This window comes from Neophocaena asiaeorientalis, unplaced genomic scaffold (assembly GCF_003031525.2).
Source record: "Neophocaena asiaeorientalis asiaeorientalis breed wild unplaced genomic scaffold, Neophocaena_asiaeorientalis_V1.1 scaffold122, whole genome shotgun sequence".
Lineage (NCBI taxonomy): Eukaryota > Metazoa > Chordata > Mammalia > Artiodactyla > Phocoenidae > Neophocaena > Neophocaena asiaeorientalis.
This window is the reverse complement of record NW_020172725.1, coordinates 43,860-63,057: the sequence shown is the minus strand read 5'-3', so window position 1 is coordinate 63,057 and position 19,198 is coordinate 43,860. Positions and strand designations below refer to the sequence as shown.

The following is a 19,198-nucleotide window of genomic DNA, read 5'->3' as shown; positions in this document are numbered from 1 at the left end:
TGAAGTCAGCATTTCTCAGAGATTCTATAGAACACTAGGGAAAGGGTTTTGTTGTCAAGTTCATTTAGAAAACTCCAAATACCATTATATCCCTCTCTTAGTGAGTCAGTTTTGATCTTGAAGTAAACCACAATGTGCCAAATGAATAAACTGCTTTTAGTTAAAATCAAGAATTGAGAAAGGGATTAACTTTTTCAGGTCACCAAGAGAATGCTGTTTGAAATAATCTCTTCTTCTCCACAGACCACTCTTGGCCAAAAAAGAAGGGGGGGTGAAGTAATTCCTTAAGTGTCCTTTCAGTTCTAAATTTCCCATTATACAAATGGAGTTTTCTAAAAACAAAAATTATTTCACAGGTATGATAACTGTAAAAGTTCATGGAGGACAGATGCCATAACTAACTTGACTTAGTATCGCCATTAAATAGCACCTTGTCTTGCATGTAATTTGTCGCTCAACATTTGTGGGGTATGATGAGAATCTGGGGCTTTGCCACAGAAGCAGAGTTGGTAGAGGAATCTCTGGTACCATCTGAGTTCTTCCCCTAGTCTTTTCACTCATCCTCATATGATGCTCTATCTGCTTTCTCTCCCCTTTGTCTAAGAGTTAGGTCTGCTTTTAGCCTCGATCACCGAAATTCAACATACAAGGTTTGGGTGGGCTTGTGGGTGGCCAACACAGTTAGAAATTACAGTAAGGAAAGCAGCAATGATAAACTGTTTTTCAAAACCCCATCAAAGTGATTACATAGTCTATGCAGCCAGGCACAAGGTATGCCATGACATGAAACCTTGATCAAAGTATCCCTGTGGCTCTATTTCCTCTATCTCAGAAACATTCTAAAGGAAGTCATTGAGTTAAAGTATAACAGTGGTTTGACCAAGTTAATATATTTCCCAAGCTGGATTCAGAGAAAGTAGGAAAATCTTAGAGCTGGAAGGCTCTGCTATAGACATATTAATGGTATGCAGTTACAAAAGACTGAATACAAAGAATCACCATGCAACCAAAACAACAAAACAAGAACATGAAAAATGACAGACTATTTACTTACGGACAATACACTGATTTCCACCAGGTAAGGTCTTCCATCCAGGGCAACAGTAAGCATTATAACGTGATCCACAGACATTAGGTCTGAAACAAAAACAAAAAAAATTCAATCACGAGAATTCCATACTTTTTTTTTAAAAAAAGAATATATGACCAAATAAAAGGAAAAAATTCCTGAGTTATTAGAACAGTATGAACTTTTGCAGACAAGAAAAGTAAACTCATGGGACTCAATGCTGGCTTAGTAGTTTGGGACATTTTAACACAATGATACCAATACGGATATGCTTAATATCACCTATGCATACAGCACATCAGGAAAATAAAAACCACAGGAAAAAAATGCAGCGCTTTCTATCACAATGCACAGATATAAAAAGTTATGGAGCCATATGAGACTAGTTCAAACAATAAATGTACCAATCTAGTTAAGAAAAGTCATCATAAAATCTACTGAATGTAAGGTTTTATATTTCTATTCATTGAAGTTGTGTATATTTTTTCCTATGGCCCAGCTACCCTGTAAAATGTGACCACATTCTTCCTTTCACCAGAATTACAGGAATGCACACTCTGACATTAGTCAGAAAAAAAAAAAAAAAAAAAGCCAAAACATGTAAATATTTCTTTAGCCAAAATTTGGAAACATAGTTGATACCAGCAGTTACAGGAAAAGAAAGCCAATGTCACTCTGGCTTCCTTGTTTACAGTTCATCACATGTCTTGGAGCAAAGCCTCCATTCATGATACATTCAGGATCCAAATGATCCTATTTAACAATTTAAGGGAGCAACTGGGTAAAGATCTAACACATTTTACACTGGAAACTAAAGGCAGAGGGTATAACACACAGAGACCCAAAAGAAACCATTCATTCATTTCATTTTGCCACATCTGAGGGCCTAAACCTTGATGCCAGTTCCTCGAGTTCAGGGGCTGATAAGGCAGGTCAAAGGTTTTGCAATCAATTTCACAAACTAGGAGCTATTCCAAGGCTTGCTGGTATAAATACTGTAGTCCCATAAATATAAGCCTTTAAGAACAACTGCAGAGCTAAAATGCATACCTGTATATGCACAGAACCCTCCTGCATTTCCTCTGAACTCACTACTTTAACCAAATGCAGGATTGGGAAGTGAGGTAAAGTCTTTGCCCTGTCCTGTACTCTCTTTACAGCCCCAGAGAACCTGGAATACTCTGCAGGGAAAAATGTACACTTCAGACCAACTGATGCTGAGGTCAGAAAAAGAAATAGGAAGAAGGATGGAGAAGCCAGGGAGAGGGCCCCAAATCCATACCCAACAGCCCAAGGCTTCTCCAAGGCTAGACAGAAAATGATTGGATAGAGGCTTAATATGTGCATGACGTTAGGACCTCTCTGAGCCTTATTTTATTTCTCTACAACTGGGATAATGAAATGTCTGCCTTGTCCACAGTGTGTGTGTGTGTGTGTGTGTGTGTGTGTGTGTGTGTGTGTATCAGATGAAATAATGAACATGAAAAGCTTACATATGAAAAGGACAATGAAAACACACAGCAGCATAAGAACCATAAGAGATTAAGGAAGAGAGAAAGACTTTATTAGGAATTCTAAGCCTCTCAATTCTTTTTCCCTCCTGTGACAAAGCAGTGCCCCAAGCTTCAGTTCAGAGTGCCCAGAACTTCCTAGGGCAACTCAGAATCTTAGAAAGGGGAGTGAGAGGAAAAGATAGGGTAGAAGGCTGGGGCAGGAGGACACCCAAGCTTCATAAAAGTTCCCTCAATCTAAAATGACAATCCAGGCCAAAGTCAACCACCTCAAACCTTCCCCACCAACAGCCCATTACAACAACTCCACTGGATTCAGTCCAACCCCAAATCAAACCCTGGAATAATTTCAGAGGATCCCTAAGCCTTTGTAGGGTGTCTGCTGTTGGAGTAACTATGTTTTTCAGACAAAATTCAGGATATATTGTCTGACAAGGAGTGTATTTATGGAGTAACAACACATATAGCAGGGTAAAAAAGCTAAGAAAAAGAGTCCAGGATCAGTCCTAACAGTCCTGCAAAGCAAGATATTCAAAAGATTTTCCAAGGTACATGAAAAATCACAATAATATAGACATTCTTTATTGTTTCCTCAACCTTTAGAATCAACCTACAGACAAAACATGAAAGATGTTACAATTTACAATGGTTACAAAACAAAATGTAAATATTTTAAACCTTTATGTATCATAAATCAAGAAATGAGTTGGAAAGAAAGGTGTGGAGAGAAATAAAGCAATTGATCCAAGAAATAGAGGTTTAGATATATAATGTTTATAAGTACAAAATGATTATAGAATGGCTAAAAGTCATTCTATAATTATTTTAAAAATTAGAAGGAGAAGACAGAGTAAAAGGTATAGATCTAAGTGAGCTATGTCCCCATCTTTCATGGCAAGAAGCCAATAGGTACTATTTAAATCTAGACATAGAAGTACAAACACAGAACATGGTGTCATGGGGATAAATGTGAGAAGAACTAAAAACAGAGATGATTAAAACTGGTTGCCTTAAGAGATGAGGATCTGGGGAAGTAGAGAGTTCTTTTGTTTTCTCAATTAATGCCCATCTATACCTGTTAATTTCTTAAATATGTGCTGTTATACTTTGATCATCATCCTTTATTTATTTATTTTTCTTTAATTTTATTTTACCGGTTTTTTTATACGGGAGATCCTTATTAGTCATCAATTTTATACACATCAGTGTATACATGTCAATCCCAATCTCCCAATGCAGCACACCACCATCCCCACCCCACCGCGGTTTTCCCCCCTTGGTGTCCATACGTTTGTTCCCTACATCTGTGTCTCAATTTCTGCCCTGCAAACCGGTTCATCTGTACCATTTTTCTAGATTCCACATGTATGTGTTAATATATGATATTCGTTTTTCTCTTTCTGACTTAACTTCACTCTGTATGACAGTCTCTAGATCCATCCACGTCTCTACAAATTACCAGATTTCATTCTTTCTTATGGCTGAGTAATATTCCATTGTATATATGTACCACATCTTCTTTATCCATTCGTCTGTTGATAGCATTTAGGTTGCTTCCATGTCCTAGCTATTGTAAATAGTACTGCAATGAACATTTGGGTGGATGTGTCTTTTTGAATTATGGTTTTCTCTGGGTATATGCGAAGTAGTTGGATTGCTGGGTAATATGCTAATTCTATTTTTAGTTTTTAATGGAACCTCCATACTGTTCTCCATAGTGGCTGTATCAATTTACATTCCCACCAACAGTGCAAGATGGTTCCCTTTACTCCACACCCTCTCCAACATTTGTTGTTTTATAGATTTTCTGATGATGCCCATTCGGACTGGTGTGAGGCGATACCTCATTGTAGTTTTGACTTGCATTTCTCTAATAATTAGTGATGTTGAGCAGCTTTTCATGTGCTTCTTGGCCATCTGTATCTCTTCTTTGGAGAAGTGTCTATTTAGGTCTTCTGCCCAATTTTGGACAGGGTTGTTTGTTTTTCTAATACTTAGCTCCATGAGCTGTTTATATATTTTGGAGATTAATCCTTTGTCCATTGATTTGTTTGCAAATATTTTCTCCCATTCTGAGTGTTGTCTTTTCATCTTGTTTATGGTTTCCTTTGCTGTGCAAGAGCTCTGAAGTTTCATTAGGTCCCATTTGTTTATTTTTGTTTTTATTTCCATTACTCTAGGAGGTGGATCAAAAAGGATCTTGTTGTGATTTATGTCAAAGAGCGTTCTTCCTATGTTTTCCTCTAAGAGTTTTATAGTGTCTGGTCTTACATTTAGGTCTCGAATTCATCTTGAGTTTATTTTTGTGTATGGTGTTAGGGAGTGTTCTAATTTCATTCTTTTACATGTAGCTGTCCAGTGTTCCCAGCACCACTTATTGAAGAGACTGTTTTTTCTCCATTGTATATCCTTGCCTCCTTTGTCATAGATTAGTTGACTATAGGTCCGTGGGTTTATCTCTGGGCTTTCTATCTTGTTCCATTGATCTATGTTTCTGTTTTTGTGCCAGTACCATATTGTCTTGATTACTGTAGTTTTGTAGTATAGTCTGAAGTCAGGGAGTCTGATCCCTCCAGCTCGGTTTTTTTCCCTCAAGACTACTTTGGCTATTCAGGGTCTTTTGTGTCTCCATACAAATTTTAAGATTTTCTGTTTTAGTTCCGTAAAAAATGCCATTGGTAATTTGATAGGGATTGCGTTGAATCTGTACGTTGCTTTGGGTAGTACAGTCATTTTCACAATCTTGATTCCTCCAATCGAAGAACATGGTATATCTCTCCATCTGTTGGTATCATCTTTAATTTCTTTCATCAGTGGCTTATAGTTTTCTGCATAGAGGTCTTTTGTCTCCCTAGGTAGGTTTACTCCTAGGTATTTTATTCTTTTTGTTGCAATGGTAAGTAGGAGTGTTTCCTTAATTTCTCTTTCAGATTTTTCATCATTAGTGTATAGGAAGGCAAGAGATTTCTGTGCATTAACTTTGTATCCTGCAACTTTACCAAATTCATAGATTAGCTCTAGTAGTTTTTTGGTGTCATCTTTAGGATTCTCTATGTATAGTATCATGTCACCTGCAAACAGTGACAGTTTTACTTCTTTTCCAATTTGCATTCCCTTTATTTCTTTTTCTTCTCTGATTGCTGTAGCTAGGACTTCCAAAACTATGTTGAATAATAGTGGTGAGAGTGGACATCCTTGTCTCGTTCCTGATCTTAGAGGAAATGCTTTCAGTTTTTCACCATTGAGAATGATGTTTGCTGTGGGTTTGTCATATATGGCCTTTATTATGTTGAGGTAGGTTCCCTCTATGCTTTCTGGAGAGTTTTTATCATAAATGAGTGTTGAATTTTGTAAAAAGCTTTTTCTGCATCTGTTGGGATGATCATATGGCTTTTATTCTTCAATCTGTTAATATGGTTTATCACATTGATTGATTAACGTATATTGAAGAATCCTTGCATCCCTGGGATAAATCCCACTTGATCATGGTGTATGATCCTTTTAATGTGTTGTCGGATTCTATTTGCTAGTATTTTGTTGAGGATTTTTGCATCTATATTCATCAGTGATATTTGTCTGTAAGTTTCTTTTTTTGTAGTATCTTTGTCTGGTTTTGGTATCAGGGTGATGGTGGCCTCATAGAATGAGTTTGGGAGTGTTCCTTCCTCTGCAATTTTTTGCAAGAGTTTGAGAAGGATGGGTGTTAGCTCTTCTCCAAATGTTTGATAGAATTCACCTGTGAAGCCATCTGGTTCTGGACTTTTGTTTGTTGGAAGATTTTTAATCACAGTTTCAATTTCATTACTTGTGATTGGTCTGTTCATATTTTCTATTTCTTCCTGGTTCACTCTTGGAAGCTTATACCTTTCTAAGAATCTGTCAGTTTCTTCCAGGATGTCCATTTTATTGGCATAGAGTTGCTTGCAGTAGTCTCTTAGGATGCTTGATATTTCTGCAGCGTCTGTTGTAACTTCTCCTTTTTCATTTCTAATTTTATTGATTTGAGTCCTCTCCCTCTTTTTGTTGATGAGTCTGGCTAATGGTTTATCAGTTTTGTTTATATTCTCAAAGAACCAGCTTTTTGTTTTATTGATCTTTGCTATTGTTTTCTTTGTTTCTATTTCATTTATTTCTGATCTGATCTTTATGATTTCTTTCCTTCTGCTAACTTTGGGTTTTGTTTGTTCTTATTTCTCTGATTCCTTTAGATGTAAGCTTAGATTGTTTACTTGAGATTTTTCTTGTTTCTTGTGGTAGGCTTGTATAGCTATAAACTTCCCTCTTAAAACTGCTTTTGCTGCATCCCATAGGTTTTGGACCATCATGTTTTCATTGTCATTTGTCTCTAGGTATCTTTTGATTTCCTCTTTGATTTCTTCAGTGATCTCTTGGTTATTTAGTAACGTATTGTTTAGCCTCAATGTGTTTGTGTTTTTTACGATTTTTTCCCCCTGTAATTCATTTCTAATTTCATAGCATTGTGGTCAGAAAACATGCTTGATATGATTCCAATTTTCTTAAATATACTGTGGCTTGACTTCTGACCCAAGATATGATCTACCCTGGAGAATGTTCCATGCACACTTGAGAAGTGTAATCTGCTGTTTTTGGATGGAATGTCCTATAAATATCAATTAAATCTATCTGGTCTATTGAGTCATTTAAAGCTTCTGTTTCCTTATGTATTTTCATTTTGGATGATCTGTCCATTGGTGTAAGTGAGGTGTTAAAGTCCCCCACTATTATTGTGTTAATGTCGATTTCCTCTTTTATAGCTGTTAGCAGTTGCCTTATGTATTGAGGTGCTCCTATGTTGGGTACATATATATTTATAATTGTTATATCTTCTTCTTGGATTGATCCCTTGATCATTATGTAGTGTCCTTCCTTGTCTCTTGTAACATTCTTTATTTTAAAGTCTATTTTATCTGATATCAGTATTACTACTCTAGCTTTGTTTTGATTTCCATTTTCATGGAGTATCTTTTTCCATCCCCTCACTTTCAGTGCATATGTGTCCCTAGGTCTGATGTGAGTCTCTTGTAGACAGCATATAGATGGGTCTTGTGTTTGTATCCACTCTGCAAGCCTGTGTCTTTTGGTTGGAGCATTTAATCCATTCATGTTTAAGGTAATTATCGATATGTATGTTCCTATGACCATTTTCTTAATTGTTTTGGGTTTATTTTTGTAGGTCCTTTTCTTCTCTTGTGTTTCCCACTTAGAGAAGTTCCTTTAGCATTTGTTGTAGAGCTGATTTGGTTGTTCTGAATTCTCTTAGCTTTTGCTTGTCTGTAAAGCTTTTGATTTCTCCATCGAATATGAATGAGATCCTTGCCAGGTAGAGTAATCTTGGTTGTAGGTTCTTCCCTTTCATCATTTTAAGTATATCATGCCACTCCCTTCTGGCTTGTAGAGTTTCTGCTGAGAAATCAGCTGTTAACCTTATGGGAGTTCCCTTGTATGTTGTCATTTTTCCCTGACTTCTTTCAATAATTTTTCTTTGTCTTTAATTTTTGCCAGTTTGATTACTATGTGTCTCGGCGTGTTTCTCCTTGGGTTTATCCTGTATGGGACTCTCTGCACTTCCTGGACTTTGGTGGCTATTTCCTTTCCCATGTTAGGGAATTTTTTGACTATAATCTCTTCAAATATTTTCTTGGGTCCTTTCTCTCTCTCTTCTCCTTCTGGGACCCCTATAATGCACATGTTGTTGCGTTTAATGTTGTCCCAGAGGTCTCTTGGGCTGTCTTCATTTCTTTTCATTCCTTTTTCTTTAGTCTGTTCCACAGCAGTGAATTCCACCATTCTGTCTTCCAGGTCACTTATCCATTTTTCTGCCTCAGTTATTCTGCTATTGATTCCTTCTAGTGTAGTCTTCACTTCAGTTATTGTATTGTTCATCTCTGTTTGTTTGTTCTTTAATTCTTCTAGGTCTCTGTTAAACATTTCTTGCGTCTTCTAGATCTTTGCCTCCATTCTTTTTCCAAGGCCCTGGATCAACTTCACTATAATTATTCTGAATTCTTTTTCTGGAAGGTTGCCTATCTCCACTTCATTTAGTTGTTTTTCTGGGGTTTTATCTTGTTCCTTCATCTGGTACATAGCCCCCTGCCTTTTGTCTATCTTTCTATGCACGTGGTTTTTGTTCCACAGGCTGCAGGACTGTAGTTTTTCTTGCTTCTGTTGTCTGCCCTCTGGTGGATGAGGCCATCTAAGAGGCTTGTGCAAGTTTCCTGATGGGAGGGACTGGTGGTGGGTACAGCTGACTGTTGCTCTGGTGAGCAGAGCTCAGTAAAACTTTAATCTGCTTGACTGCTGATGGGTGGGGCTGGGTTCCCTCCCTGTTGGTTGTTTGGCCTGAGGCAACCCAACACTGGAGCCTACCTGGGCTCTTTGGTGGGGCTAATGGTGGACTCTGGGAGGGCTCACACCAAGGAATACTTCCCTGAACTTCTGCTGCCAGTGTCCTTGTCCCCATGGTGAGCCACAGCCACCACCCGCCTCTGCAGGAGATCCTCCAACACTAGTATGTAGGTCTGGTTCAGTCTCCCCTGGGGTCACTGCTCCCTCCCCCGGGTCCTGAAGCGCACACTACCTTGTGTGTGCCCTCCAAGATTGGAGTCTCTGTTTCCCCCAGTCCTGTCGAAGTCCTGCAATCAAATCCCAATAGCCTTCAAAGTCTGATTCTCTAGGAATTCCTCCTCCCATTGCCAGACCTGCCAGACCTGATGTGGGGCTCAGAACCTTCACTCCAGTGGGTGGACTTCTGTGGTATAAGTGTTCTCCAGTCTGTGAGTCACCCACCCAGCAGTTATGGGATTTGCTTTTACTGTGATTGCAGCCCTCCTACCGTCTCATTGCGGCTTCTCCTTTGTCTTTGGATGTGGGGTGTCTTTCTAGGTGAGGTCCAGTGTCTTCCTGTTGATGATTGTCCAGCAGCTAGTTGTGATTCGGGTGTTCTCACAAGAGAGAGAGCACGTCCTTCTACTCCGCCATCTTGTTTCCTAATCCTCGCACCTTCTTTTCTAGGAAGATTTTCCAATCTTACCTTCACCTTTGGGAGCTCTTCTTCTGAGTTTCTAAAACACCCTCTATCATCACTTTTCATAGTACGCTGTAATTTTTAGTTAACTTTCCTGTAGATTTTTAGTGCTTTGGGAGCAGGCATTTTATTTTTACATCTCTGTATCCTGATACACAGTAGATTCTGGATTCATTCACTGAATGAATCATCATCTTTTATTTAAAGCAACAATTTTACTTTAAAAGTATGAACTTCTTATCTCATAAACAGGTGCTTTCTGCTTCATTAGAATGAGGCATTCACAGCTCCCTTTCATTAGTTATCACATTTTCATTTCACTGAATTTCTTAAAATTCTATATAATGTTGAATTATGATTTATTTTGTTTGCATGCTCTGACTTTTTTGAGTTTAATAACTTTTCCCTTTTTAGTAAGTAATATATATATATTTTTTTAATTAATTAATTTTATTTTCGGCTGCATTGGGTCTTTGTTGCTGTGTGAGGGTTTTCTCCAGTTGCGGTGAGCGGGGGCTACTCTTCACTGCGGTGCACGGAGTTCTCTTTGAGGTGGCTTCTCCTGTTGTGGAGCACGGGCTTCTGGCACACAGGCTTCCGTAGTTGTGGCTCGCGGGCTCTAGAGTGCAGGCTCAGTAGTTGTGGCGCAAGGGCTTAGTTGCTCTGAGGCATGTGGGATCTTCCCAGACGAGGGCTCGAACCTGTGTCCCCTGCGTTGGCAGGTGGATTCTTGACCACTGCGCCACCAGGGAAAGCCTAATATATTATTTAATTTCAACCAACATCGTCAAATGACAATTGCTTTAACCTCGTTTCCATTCATTCTTCAACAACACTAAATACTACTACGTCTTGTGGCTTAATGCAAAGTATTAGAAAGATGTAAGATTTCTCCTCTGCTGACTTTGGTTTTGAGAACTGCAAACTAACAGAACATGTTCAAACAAGCTGGGTAGCATTTGTTCTACTTACACACAGAAAAAAACACCTTTAATTCTAGAAATAAATGAATGTCTTATTTAAGTTGGAAAGTTCTAAGATATGTGAAGTCTAAAGTAGACGAGTTGGATGATTTCCATTCTAAAAGATTTTACTCTAAGGTTTCAGCATGAAAATCATTAACAAAGAAGACAAATCATTAATGGAGTTACTTTTTTGTGTAAATCAAAGTGTAGCAATCATACCTCTTCTTCTTCCTTTTCACTTCATCCGCCATACCTATCAACCCACCACCAAAAAAGTCAGAGATAAAACTCCATGCAAGTGGCAGTGGCATTCTGCAAATTAAAGGTAAAATTCAAAGGGAAAAGATATAGTAAGTGCTAAAGATACGTTATTTCATCTTCATAGAAACTCGTTGAGCTAAACCTTACTATTACCGTTTTAACAGTAAGGTTTAACAAACTAGCCAAGGTCCCATAGCTTGGAAGTAGAGAATGGAGTTTGAACTCAGAAAGTCTTATTCTAGAGTACACTGTCTTAATCCCTACGTTAAGGCAAAGATGTATTTAGGGGAGATGATGATATTCACCCAGTAGCATTCCTGGTGGCATGGATAACAAAAATCACAAAATGTCCATCAACTGACCAAAGATTAAGCATAAACGGTTTTTATCTGTATCTTAATAGTTTATGGGGGGAGGGAGAAAATATGTTTAGATTCCACTTTACTGCTATACGTTACATTTTTTTCAATTACTAAGTCTTTGTCTGTAACTTTTCTTACCAGTTGCTTTGAATGTTGTGCTCTGTAATAAGCCAATTCCAATCACTCTGGGGGCTGGGTGAGCCTCAGCAGGCTGGATATTTGGATCCAGTTCAGACACAGCACTCAGAGATTGTGTGGGCTAGCTAAAGCCCCTCTCAATGGAGCAAACAGCTGGGCTCTACCACGTATGACCACATCATTGCAAGAATTAGCCTCAGTGCAAGATGTCTGCAGTGTGTCCACATTCCTTAGCCAACCCACTTCTGCGAGTCTGGCCTGTCTTTCAGCAAGAGGGCCTTTCTGCTTCCTATCCCAAGTGCAAACTCCTTTTCAAACACGACCAGGGTAATAAAGACAAATTCAAGGGGCTCTTATTTCATATGCATGAGTTTCTCAGCTTGTGAAGTGATAAAACCTTGGGCAAGGAGAATAACAAGCATTAGGTAAAGGTTAATGAGAGGGACCCTGCTCTGTGAGTTGCCTGCTTTTTTGACCTTTAGGCAGAAAAGTTATGATTTAGCCCTCTTGAGTATAAGCGTGGAGGGGTATCAAAAAGCATATGCCTCCCACATAATGATGGATGCCCAAATGCCCATGTAACATGTCTCAAGGTAAACATCCTAATATCTCACTGTTTCAGAGTTTAAAAATAATCATAACTTTCACTGTCAAAAATGAGATACATAATGAAAAAACACAAATGAGCTACATATATTGTGAACCACACATCGTTATTTTATTAGTTCTTTGACAAATTTTATCAAGGTAAAAAGAAAAACCATGAGTGCTATCTGATAAAGGGATCCACTGCTTCAATAAACTTTGCAAACACGACCCCCTTATTTTATTTCCTGTATTCTGGCCCTCTTCACAGCCGAAGGCAGAGGTCACATCTCCCAGCAGTGATCTGAACATCACATGTGACTGTTCCAGCCCATCTGCCACTCACAACAAGTCGAGTAATGAAACTTCAAACCCCGGTAGTGAAGATAGCTTCCAGGGCCTCCTCAAGTTTCTGCCAGGCTCTCCAGACCCAGGGACTCATTTCTGGATTGTCTGAGTCAACACTGGCTGGGACACAGACAATCCTGGTTTTCTCCTTTGAAGACTCAAGCCAGCCAGCCAACCTCTCTAACCTACCTCATGCAGTTTTTCTTAATTAAAATGATCTCAAAAGGAACAAGAAGAACCATTCGTATTGTGGTTTGCAGGAGCTTTATCCCCTTCTTGCTCTCTCCCGTCTCTGGTAGATTGGTGACTCCATCATCCTTTCCTCCGAAGTCCATGTCTGTCTGTTTCTCAAGACTTCCTTCCCCCCCTCCCTCCTCTTCTCTTCCCTCCTTCCTTCCCTTTCTTCCTCCCCCTCTCTTTCTCTCTTCACTTCCTACTATCAGGACATCTAGAATCAAATGTTCTGTGACTACCTCAAACTCAAGGTATCCCAAATCACATAACTTATCTTCCTGTGTAGTCAGTAAGTTCACTGCTGAGCACACAACAGGGCACATGAATAATCATCTTGTCCACCAACACAAAGCCGCTCAACAATATTTAGTGAGAATCTATTATGTGTTAGGCAGTGTGTTAGATAAATAAAAGTGACTAAGACAAGTATACCTAACACCCAGACCTAACACTTGGTTTCTAATACCATTCTCCAATAAAAGGAACCAGGGCTCCTGGGAAACATGGCTGACTCCAGGACTGGGCAAGAAATGTACAAGGTGAGTGTGGAGCATCTTGTGGCGACAGAAAGTAAAGAAAGTGCCAAACAAAGAAACAAATACCCACAATGATGCGGACATGTCAGGGATACAGGAGACAAATCAAGAGCTCCCAGTGGCCAAAGCTAGAACCATTTAAGTAACAAAATAACAAAAGTAGTATTGGATTATAATCCAAAGTATAAAATAAATGTCCATGAGTCCAGACTGATAAATAAATAATTGAATAAATAAATAAATGGTAGAAAAGAGAGAAATCTCTTGTGCTGGCAAATTCCAAATCATTTATGTAGATACTCTGCCTTCAACAAGGTGATGTATAACTCCCTACGCCTTAAGTGTGAGCTGTGCATAGTGACTTCCTTCCAAAAGAATCCCAATTAAGGGATAATCTACAAAATTCCTGACCAACAGTCCTCAAAACTGTCAAGGTCATCACAAATAGGGTAAGTCTGAGAAACTGTCATAGCCTAAGAAGATATAACTAAATGTAATGTGGTATCCTGAACATAAAAAAGGACATTCAGTTAAGAAATCAGTTAAGCTGAATAAAGAATGGACTTTAGTTAACAAAAATATATCAGTATTGGTTCATTAACTGTAATAAATGTATCAAACTAGTATAAGAGGCTAACAGCAGAGGAATTTGTGTCCAGGATATATGGGAACTCTGCGTATTATCCTCGTGATTTTTCTGTAAATCTAAAACTGTTCTAAAATTAAAAGTTTATTAAAAGTAAAATAACAATAATATTTTTTACCATGCAATTATAAACAAACTGTTACATTCCCCCAAAATTGACTAAGACATAGTCTTTGCTCTCGAAAGAAGATGGACCCGTACGCAAAGCCTGTCAATATGACAGGTAAAACACTGACATCAAGGTCGGCCTGGGGAGCTAACGGAGCCCAGAACAAGGGTGTTTAGCCTCATCATCCAGGGTAAGCACGGAAGGGGACTCTCTGAATTATAACTTGATGTTTCCCAGTTGCTAAGAGGGGTCACTAGTTTTATTTCATCCCACTGCTGAAACTACTCTTAAATTCTCTAACTCCATAAGTAAATCCCTTGTCCAAATCCTGGTGTTTCACTGTTGGACTAATACTACATTCTGCTTTTCCTGGCTTCCTAGTTCCTCTCTTCTCCGTTAGGACAATGGACCTAAGCATGTTTTCATGTTCACCATGCTTAATTCTGTTCTCCTCTGATCCAGAGATGGATCTTTACTCTCTGTAAAATGTTAAACATCTCACTATTAGCTTCAGATCCCCGCCAGGTAGGCCTGTCTTACCTGCCCACTCTCATCACCATCAACTTCCACTCTCCTGCCCTGCTTCTTCTCTTCACCGACTCAGTGGTCTGTCAGGCACAAGCCCCCTCCTCCAACACACACACACACACTAAATCTAAACTCTTCTTCCATCTTTATACTAGCTCTTCTATCTTTCCCTTTTAATGTATAATTCCATTCCCCCTGCCCCCGCAGAGTGTTAATCCCTCCTCCCTGATTAATCCCACCATGTTTCAACCTACCAACACAATTCCAGACACACTTCTCATAAACCTACACATGCTATATTACAATTATATACTTTAAATAATTTTATGTCTAGAGTCTCATCTGTGAAACCTGCCTCCAGCCCCTCTGATCCCAGTCTAACAGTTTTTTAAGCAGAGAAGCCATGCTTGTTATGCCTAGAATATCTTGGAGTCCATTTAGAAGCACACAAGATAACACTGACTAAATGCCTTAGTAAGTACAAAGCACAATTAACAAAGATGAACTTTGGTGTCATAAATAGGCCATCTGTAAATGCCACCAACATGGAGAACTAATAGAACTATTTGTTATAAGTGAACCTATTTAAGGGAAGAATATTTCCTGCTTATTTGAAAGGTTATAGACAGTTAAACAGTAATGCATAATGGTTTCATGCCTTGATTATTTTGCTGATATTCTGATCATTAATTTATTCTAAACAGTGAAGTTATCAATGTTTATAACTCAGGGATCAATATATTTCCTTCGAGAAAATACAAAACCAATGTCTGATTCTACTTATTTATTTAGCAAAAGAAAATCAAAAATCCCAAAGGCAACTCAACTCAACAAAAGTTTTAAGTGTGTTTTCTTAGGGCAGGTTGTTGCGACTGATCAAAGTCATCGATGGAGCCAGAATGTGATGTGTGGCCAATTCCAAAAGACAACCATCACAAAGCTCACCAGGCAGCCTTGAGAGGTTCCTCCAGATGTGCTGCTTGAACGGAGGCTTTTCCCACGGTGATCAGGGTAACTCAGCCCCGGACAGCACAGAGAGGGTGTGGCCTCCACAGTTTCATTTGCTGTATACCCTAAGTTGTGTTTTTGTGGGAATTTTGTGTTGACCAGAAGAAACAGCTCAAGAACTTAAGAGCCAAAGAATTTAGGTCACCATATCGGGGACACACACACACACACACACACACACACACACACACACCCTCAGCCTTTCTTAGCTAAGGAAACAGAGAGCTGCCAAGGCAGTTCCCCAAATTCGGGAGGTCATTTTGGAGTGGCGGCCAACTTAAATCCGGTTGGAATCTTTTGTAGGTGACTGGAACATGTGCATGTGTGTGCTTTTCTTTGAAATAAAAAAGGAAGAATTTAAAGCCAAAGGGTGCACTGGAATAGGAAACTAGAGATTGAACCATGAAGACCAGAAGCACATGGATGTGTGCAGCAAGTCCTAATTCCACTGATACGTGGGGCACTTTCCGCCTCTGGTGCTGTGGATTGCACAATACTGAGAACACAAAAGTCTGCACAGACTACTAAATAACCTGTGCGGCCTCGTAAGCTTCTAAAGGCAATGGTTTGACTAACTTGCTGTCGTAGTAAACTTGCACTAGACCTACTTCTCTCTAAAGCAAGGGATCTTTGTCTGGCCCTCTGGCATCACACCCCTAGTTGGGTGTACAAAAGGGACTCCCATCTAAACATGGGGTGAGGTGTTATTTGTTTATGAAGTTGAAACTTTACTATTTGATTCTATAAGGATGAGGAGGGATTTCCTCAAGACAGACAAAAAAAAAAAAAAAAAGTGTGTCTCAAAATTGCATCTCTCCAGCCTCTACGAGGATTTAACCAGTGGTATCACATAAACACGTGATGCCTCTAAAGAACTGCTTCCCAGAACTCTGCAATCCCTTGGATTTACCTATGAGTTCAAGACTAGCAATGATATTGTCTTAGACTGGGATATTTGCTCCATTTACTCAAGTCAAAGCTATACTGTACTTTTGTAAAGGGTGGGCAAAATTCTAGAGATGATTGAAATACAAACAAGTAAAGTAAGCAGGTGATCCAGAACAGGCAGGCCCAGGATGGTGTCTATGGAATTCACTGCTCCCAAGCTCCAACTGGTCCCTTTCCACCTCTTTACCACCCACAGAAGAAACAGGGAATTGAAACCATGACTCTCACCACTTCCCAGAAGTTCTCAGACCAAGAGCTCTGTCCAGGGAGATAATATCTTCTGAATGTACTGGCAGCGTCAGTAAGAGACAGGAAAACGGGCCAATGGGGTCAGGCTTAGGCAAAAGAATGGCATCCTTCAGGAGTCGGGAGTGCAGGCTGATTCAACACTCCAGTTCCAAGTACTGGCAGCTCCCAACTGACAAACAGGTAGGGCTCCAAAATGTCACTTCTATACTGGTATTTAGAACTTGGAATGGTTTTTCCAATAGAAACAATGTTAATAGGTGGTGGTTTGGTCCCCAGTCTAGCCAAATAGCAGCCTCTCAGCTACATTATCAGCTAAATAGGCTATTGTAGGCTGGTCTGGGAACCTGACCACAGACTTAAAATGCTGTTTTTATGGGAAAACACATTCCACGGCAGGCAACCAGAGGAAAAATTGGCCACTCAAACCCATGGTCCCTGCAGCTACAGCAAGCTGCCCGGTGAGCTGTGAGAATCAACCACCTTCAACTCAGGCCACTCCACACAGTCCTTAGAGGGCAGCCAGAATAGAAGCCTTCCCAGCCCCAGGCCCAGTGCCATCCCCTACCCCCAGCAGGAGCCCATTAGGGCCAATATGGGATAGCCCTAAGTCTATAAGTCAGGAACTTAAAAAACGGGGAGTAATTGGATATTCTAATCTTCAACGTACCTGAATTATTTTACAAACCAGAAGATCCTACCTCACCAGGAACTATGATATAAAATCAGGACCCAGGACTAGTTCACAGACCAAAGGGTTCAATGAGCCATTTCCAAAAAGAGTAGCTTCCAAATGAAGCAAGGGAGCAGGTCAGTTTTGAACTGTATTTAGTGGCTTCACTCTTGTATTCAAGTTATGTGAGCGTTTCAGATCCCCTGGAACTGAGTAATTACCCTCTCTTTTAGAATGTGAGCTCTTTAAAGACAGAAAGTTCAGATTTATCTTTACAAGCCCAGCACCTCACACAATACCTGCATCTTAAATGGTAAATGAAGGTTTAGGATTTCAAATGTACTTCCAATTAAGACAACCTAAGTTAGAGAGAATTCTGTCAGAGTGGTGAGGATTTCATTTAACAAAAAGATAAATATGTTTATAAGAAATTAAATAATAAAATAAAGGGATGAAAAAGATAATTTCTAATAAGAAATCAATGTCATTTCATCCACGTTTTTAAGTTTAAAAAATTAAAATGAAAAATCAAATACATAACAAAAGACACACATAAATGGAATTCATGGGGTATGACAGTAAAATTTTTCCATGCTTCTGATGGATCATTTAGAAATATTTTACAGCTTCAAAAGCTTTGGAGATCTTGTATCTCAAACTCTTATTTCACAAGTGTCAACCGGCAATGGGTCTTTTAAAAACATTTCTCTAGGAAACCTTATCATCAGAACAGAGGCAACATTGTTGCTAAGGAACAACAAAAAAAGGAAAATAAATCATTGATAGAGTTTAAGTTTCTAAAAAGGCAGAGGAAGCTAGTTAATGGCATGCCATAGTTGAGATTATTTCATAGAAATTAACAATTCACAATATTAGGAATTAAGAACTTGACGAAGTTTCTTTTTTTTAAGCTTTTCAATTGAGGTAAGGTTGTAAGCATTTATTTTTAAACTTTTGGATATTGGAACAATTTTAATAAAAACAGTCTAATTTAAATTTGAGGGAATCTGACTGAATCAGGAATTTATCTAGTCCATATGAAATCACCATGTGGAATAAACATAATAATTAGCAATGTTTAGAGAGCTTTATAATTTACAAAATGATTGTGTGACTCTTCCCCAAAATCCTATCAAGAATATGCATTGCTGTGCTCATTTTCAGATGAGGAACCTGAAAGTCAGGAAAGTGAAGTAATTATTCAAAGGCTACACAATGGAAACATGTCATAAATCACTAATTAAAAACCAAAAGAATTTATTAATAAAACATTCCAAGGCTAGTACTAAAGATTTTTAGAGATTGGAAAAGATGTTTCCATAAATACCCCAAAGAGAATGTGCTCCTTTATATAAACTCATTTGTGCATAATTTTTTGTGCTCTGGTTTTCTTTTCTTAAGTCTGCAAAAACAAAAATTTTAAGCAGGTCTCACAAAGTATATTGGAAAAGGAAAGCAATGGTAAAAGGAATACTTTTTTTTTTTTTTTTGCGGTACACGGGCCTCTCACTGTTGTGGACTCTCACTGTTGTGGCCTCTCCTGTTGCAGAGCACAGGTCCTGGACGCGCAGGCCCAGCAGTCATGGCTCACGGGCCCAGCCGCTCCGCGGCATGTGGGATCTTCCCGGACCGGGGCACGAACCCGTGTCCCCTGCATCGGCAGGCGGACTCTCAACCACTGCGCCACCAGGGAAGCCCAGGAATACATTTTTAGGTTAATTCACTCCTACAGACTGGTACTTCTGTTTCTGAAAGTTTCTACATGGTGAATATCCTGCCCTGTTCCCTCTGGTAAAAAATATCTCTCAGCTCTTAACATGTTCAGCGTTTGGGGGAGTTGTGGATGGGGAGCAATGTAGAGATTCAAAATGTGGATAATTCAACACTTACTCATAGCTGCTACTGGAATGTGTTCTGTGTATACACTTGAACACAGCTACATCTTGTCTTTTGAAAAGTAGCTTCAAGCAAAACCATCAGGTCATG

General features: G+C 39.1%; 1 protein-coding gene across 1 annotated transcript in view; it reads right to left on the bottom strand.

Moving 5' to 3' along the window:
- Nucleotides 1-19,198, bottom strand: part of FBN1 (fibrillin 1) — a 253,659-nt gene that overhangs the window by 217,201 nt on the left and 17,260 nt on the right. Inside the window, exon 2 of the mRNA XM_024740283.1 lies at nucleotides 1,055-1,137. Coding sequence (XP_024596051.1) covers nucleotides 1,055-1,137 — 83 coding nt within the window. The remainder of the gene's footprint in view (nucleotides 1-1,054; nucleotides 1,138-19,198) is intronic.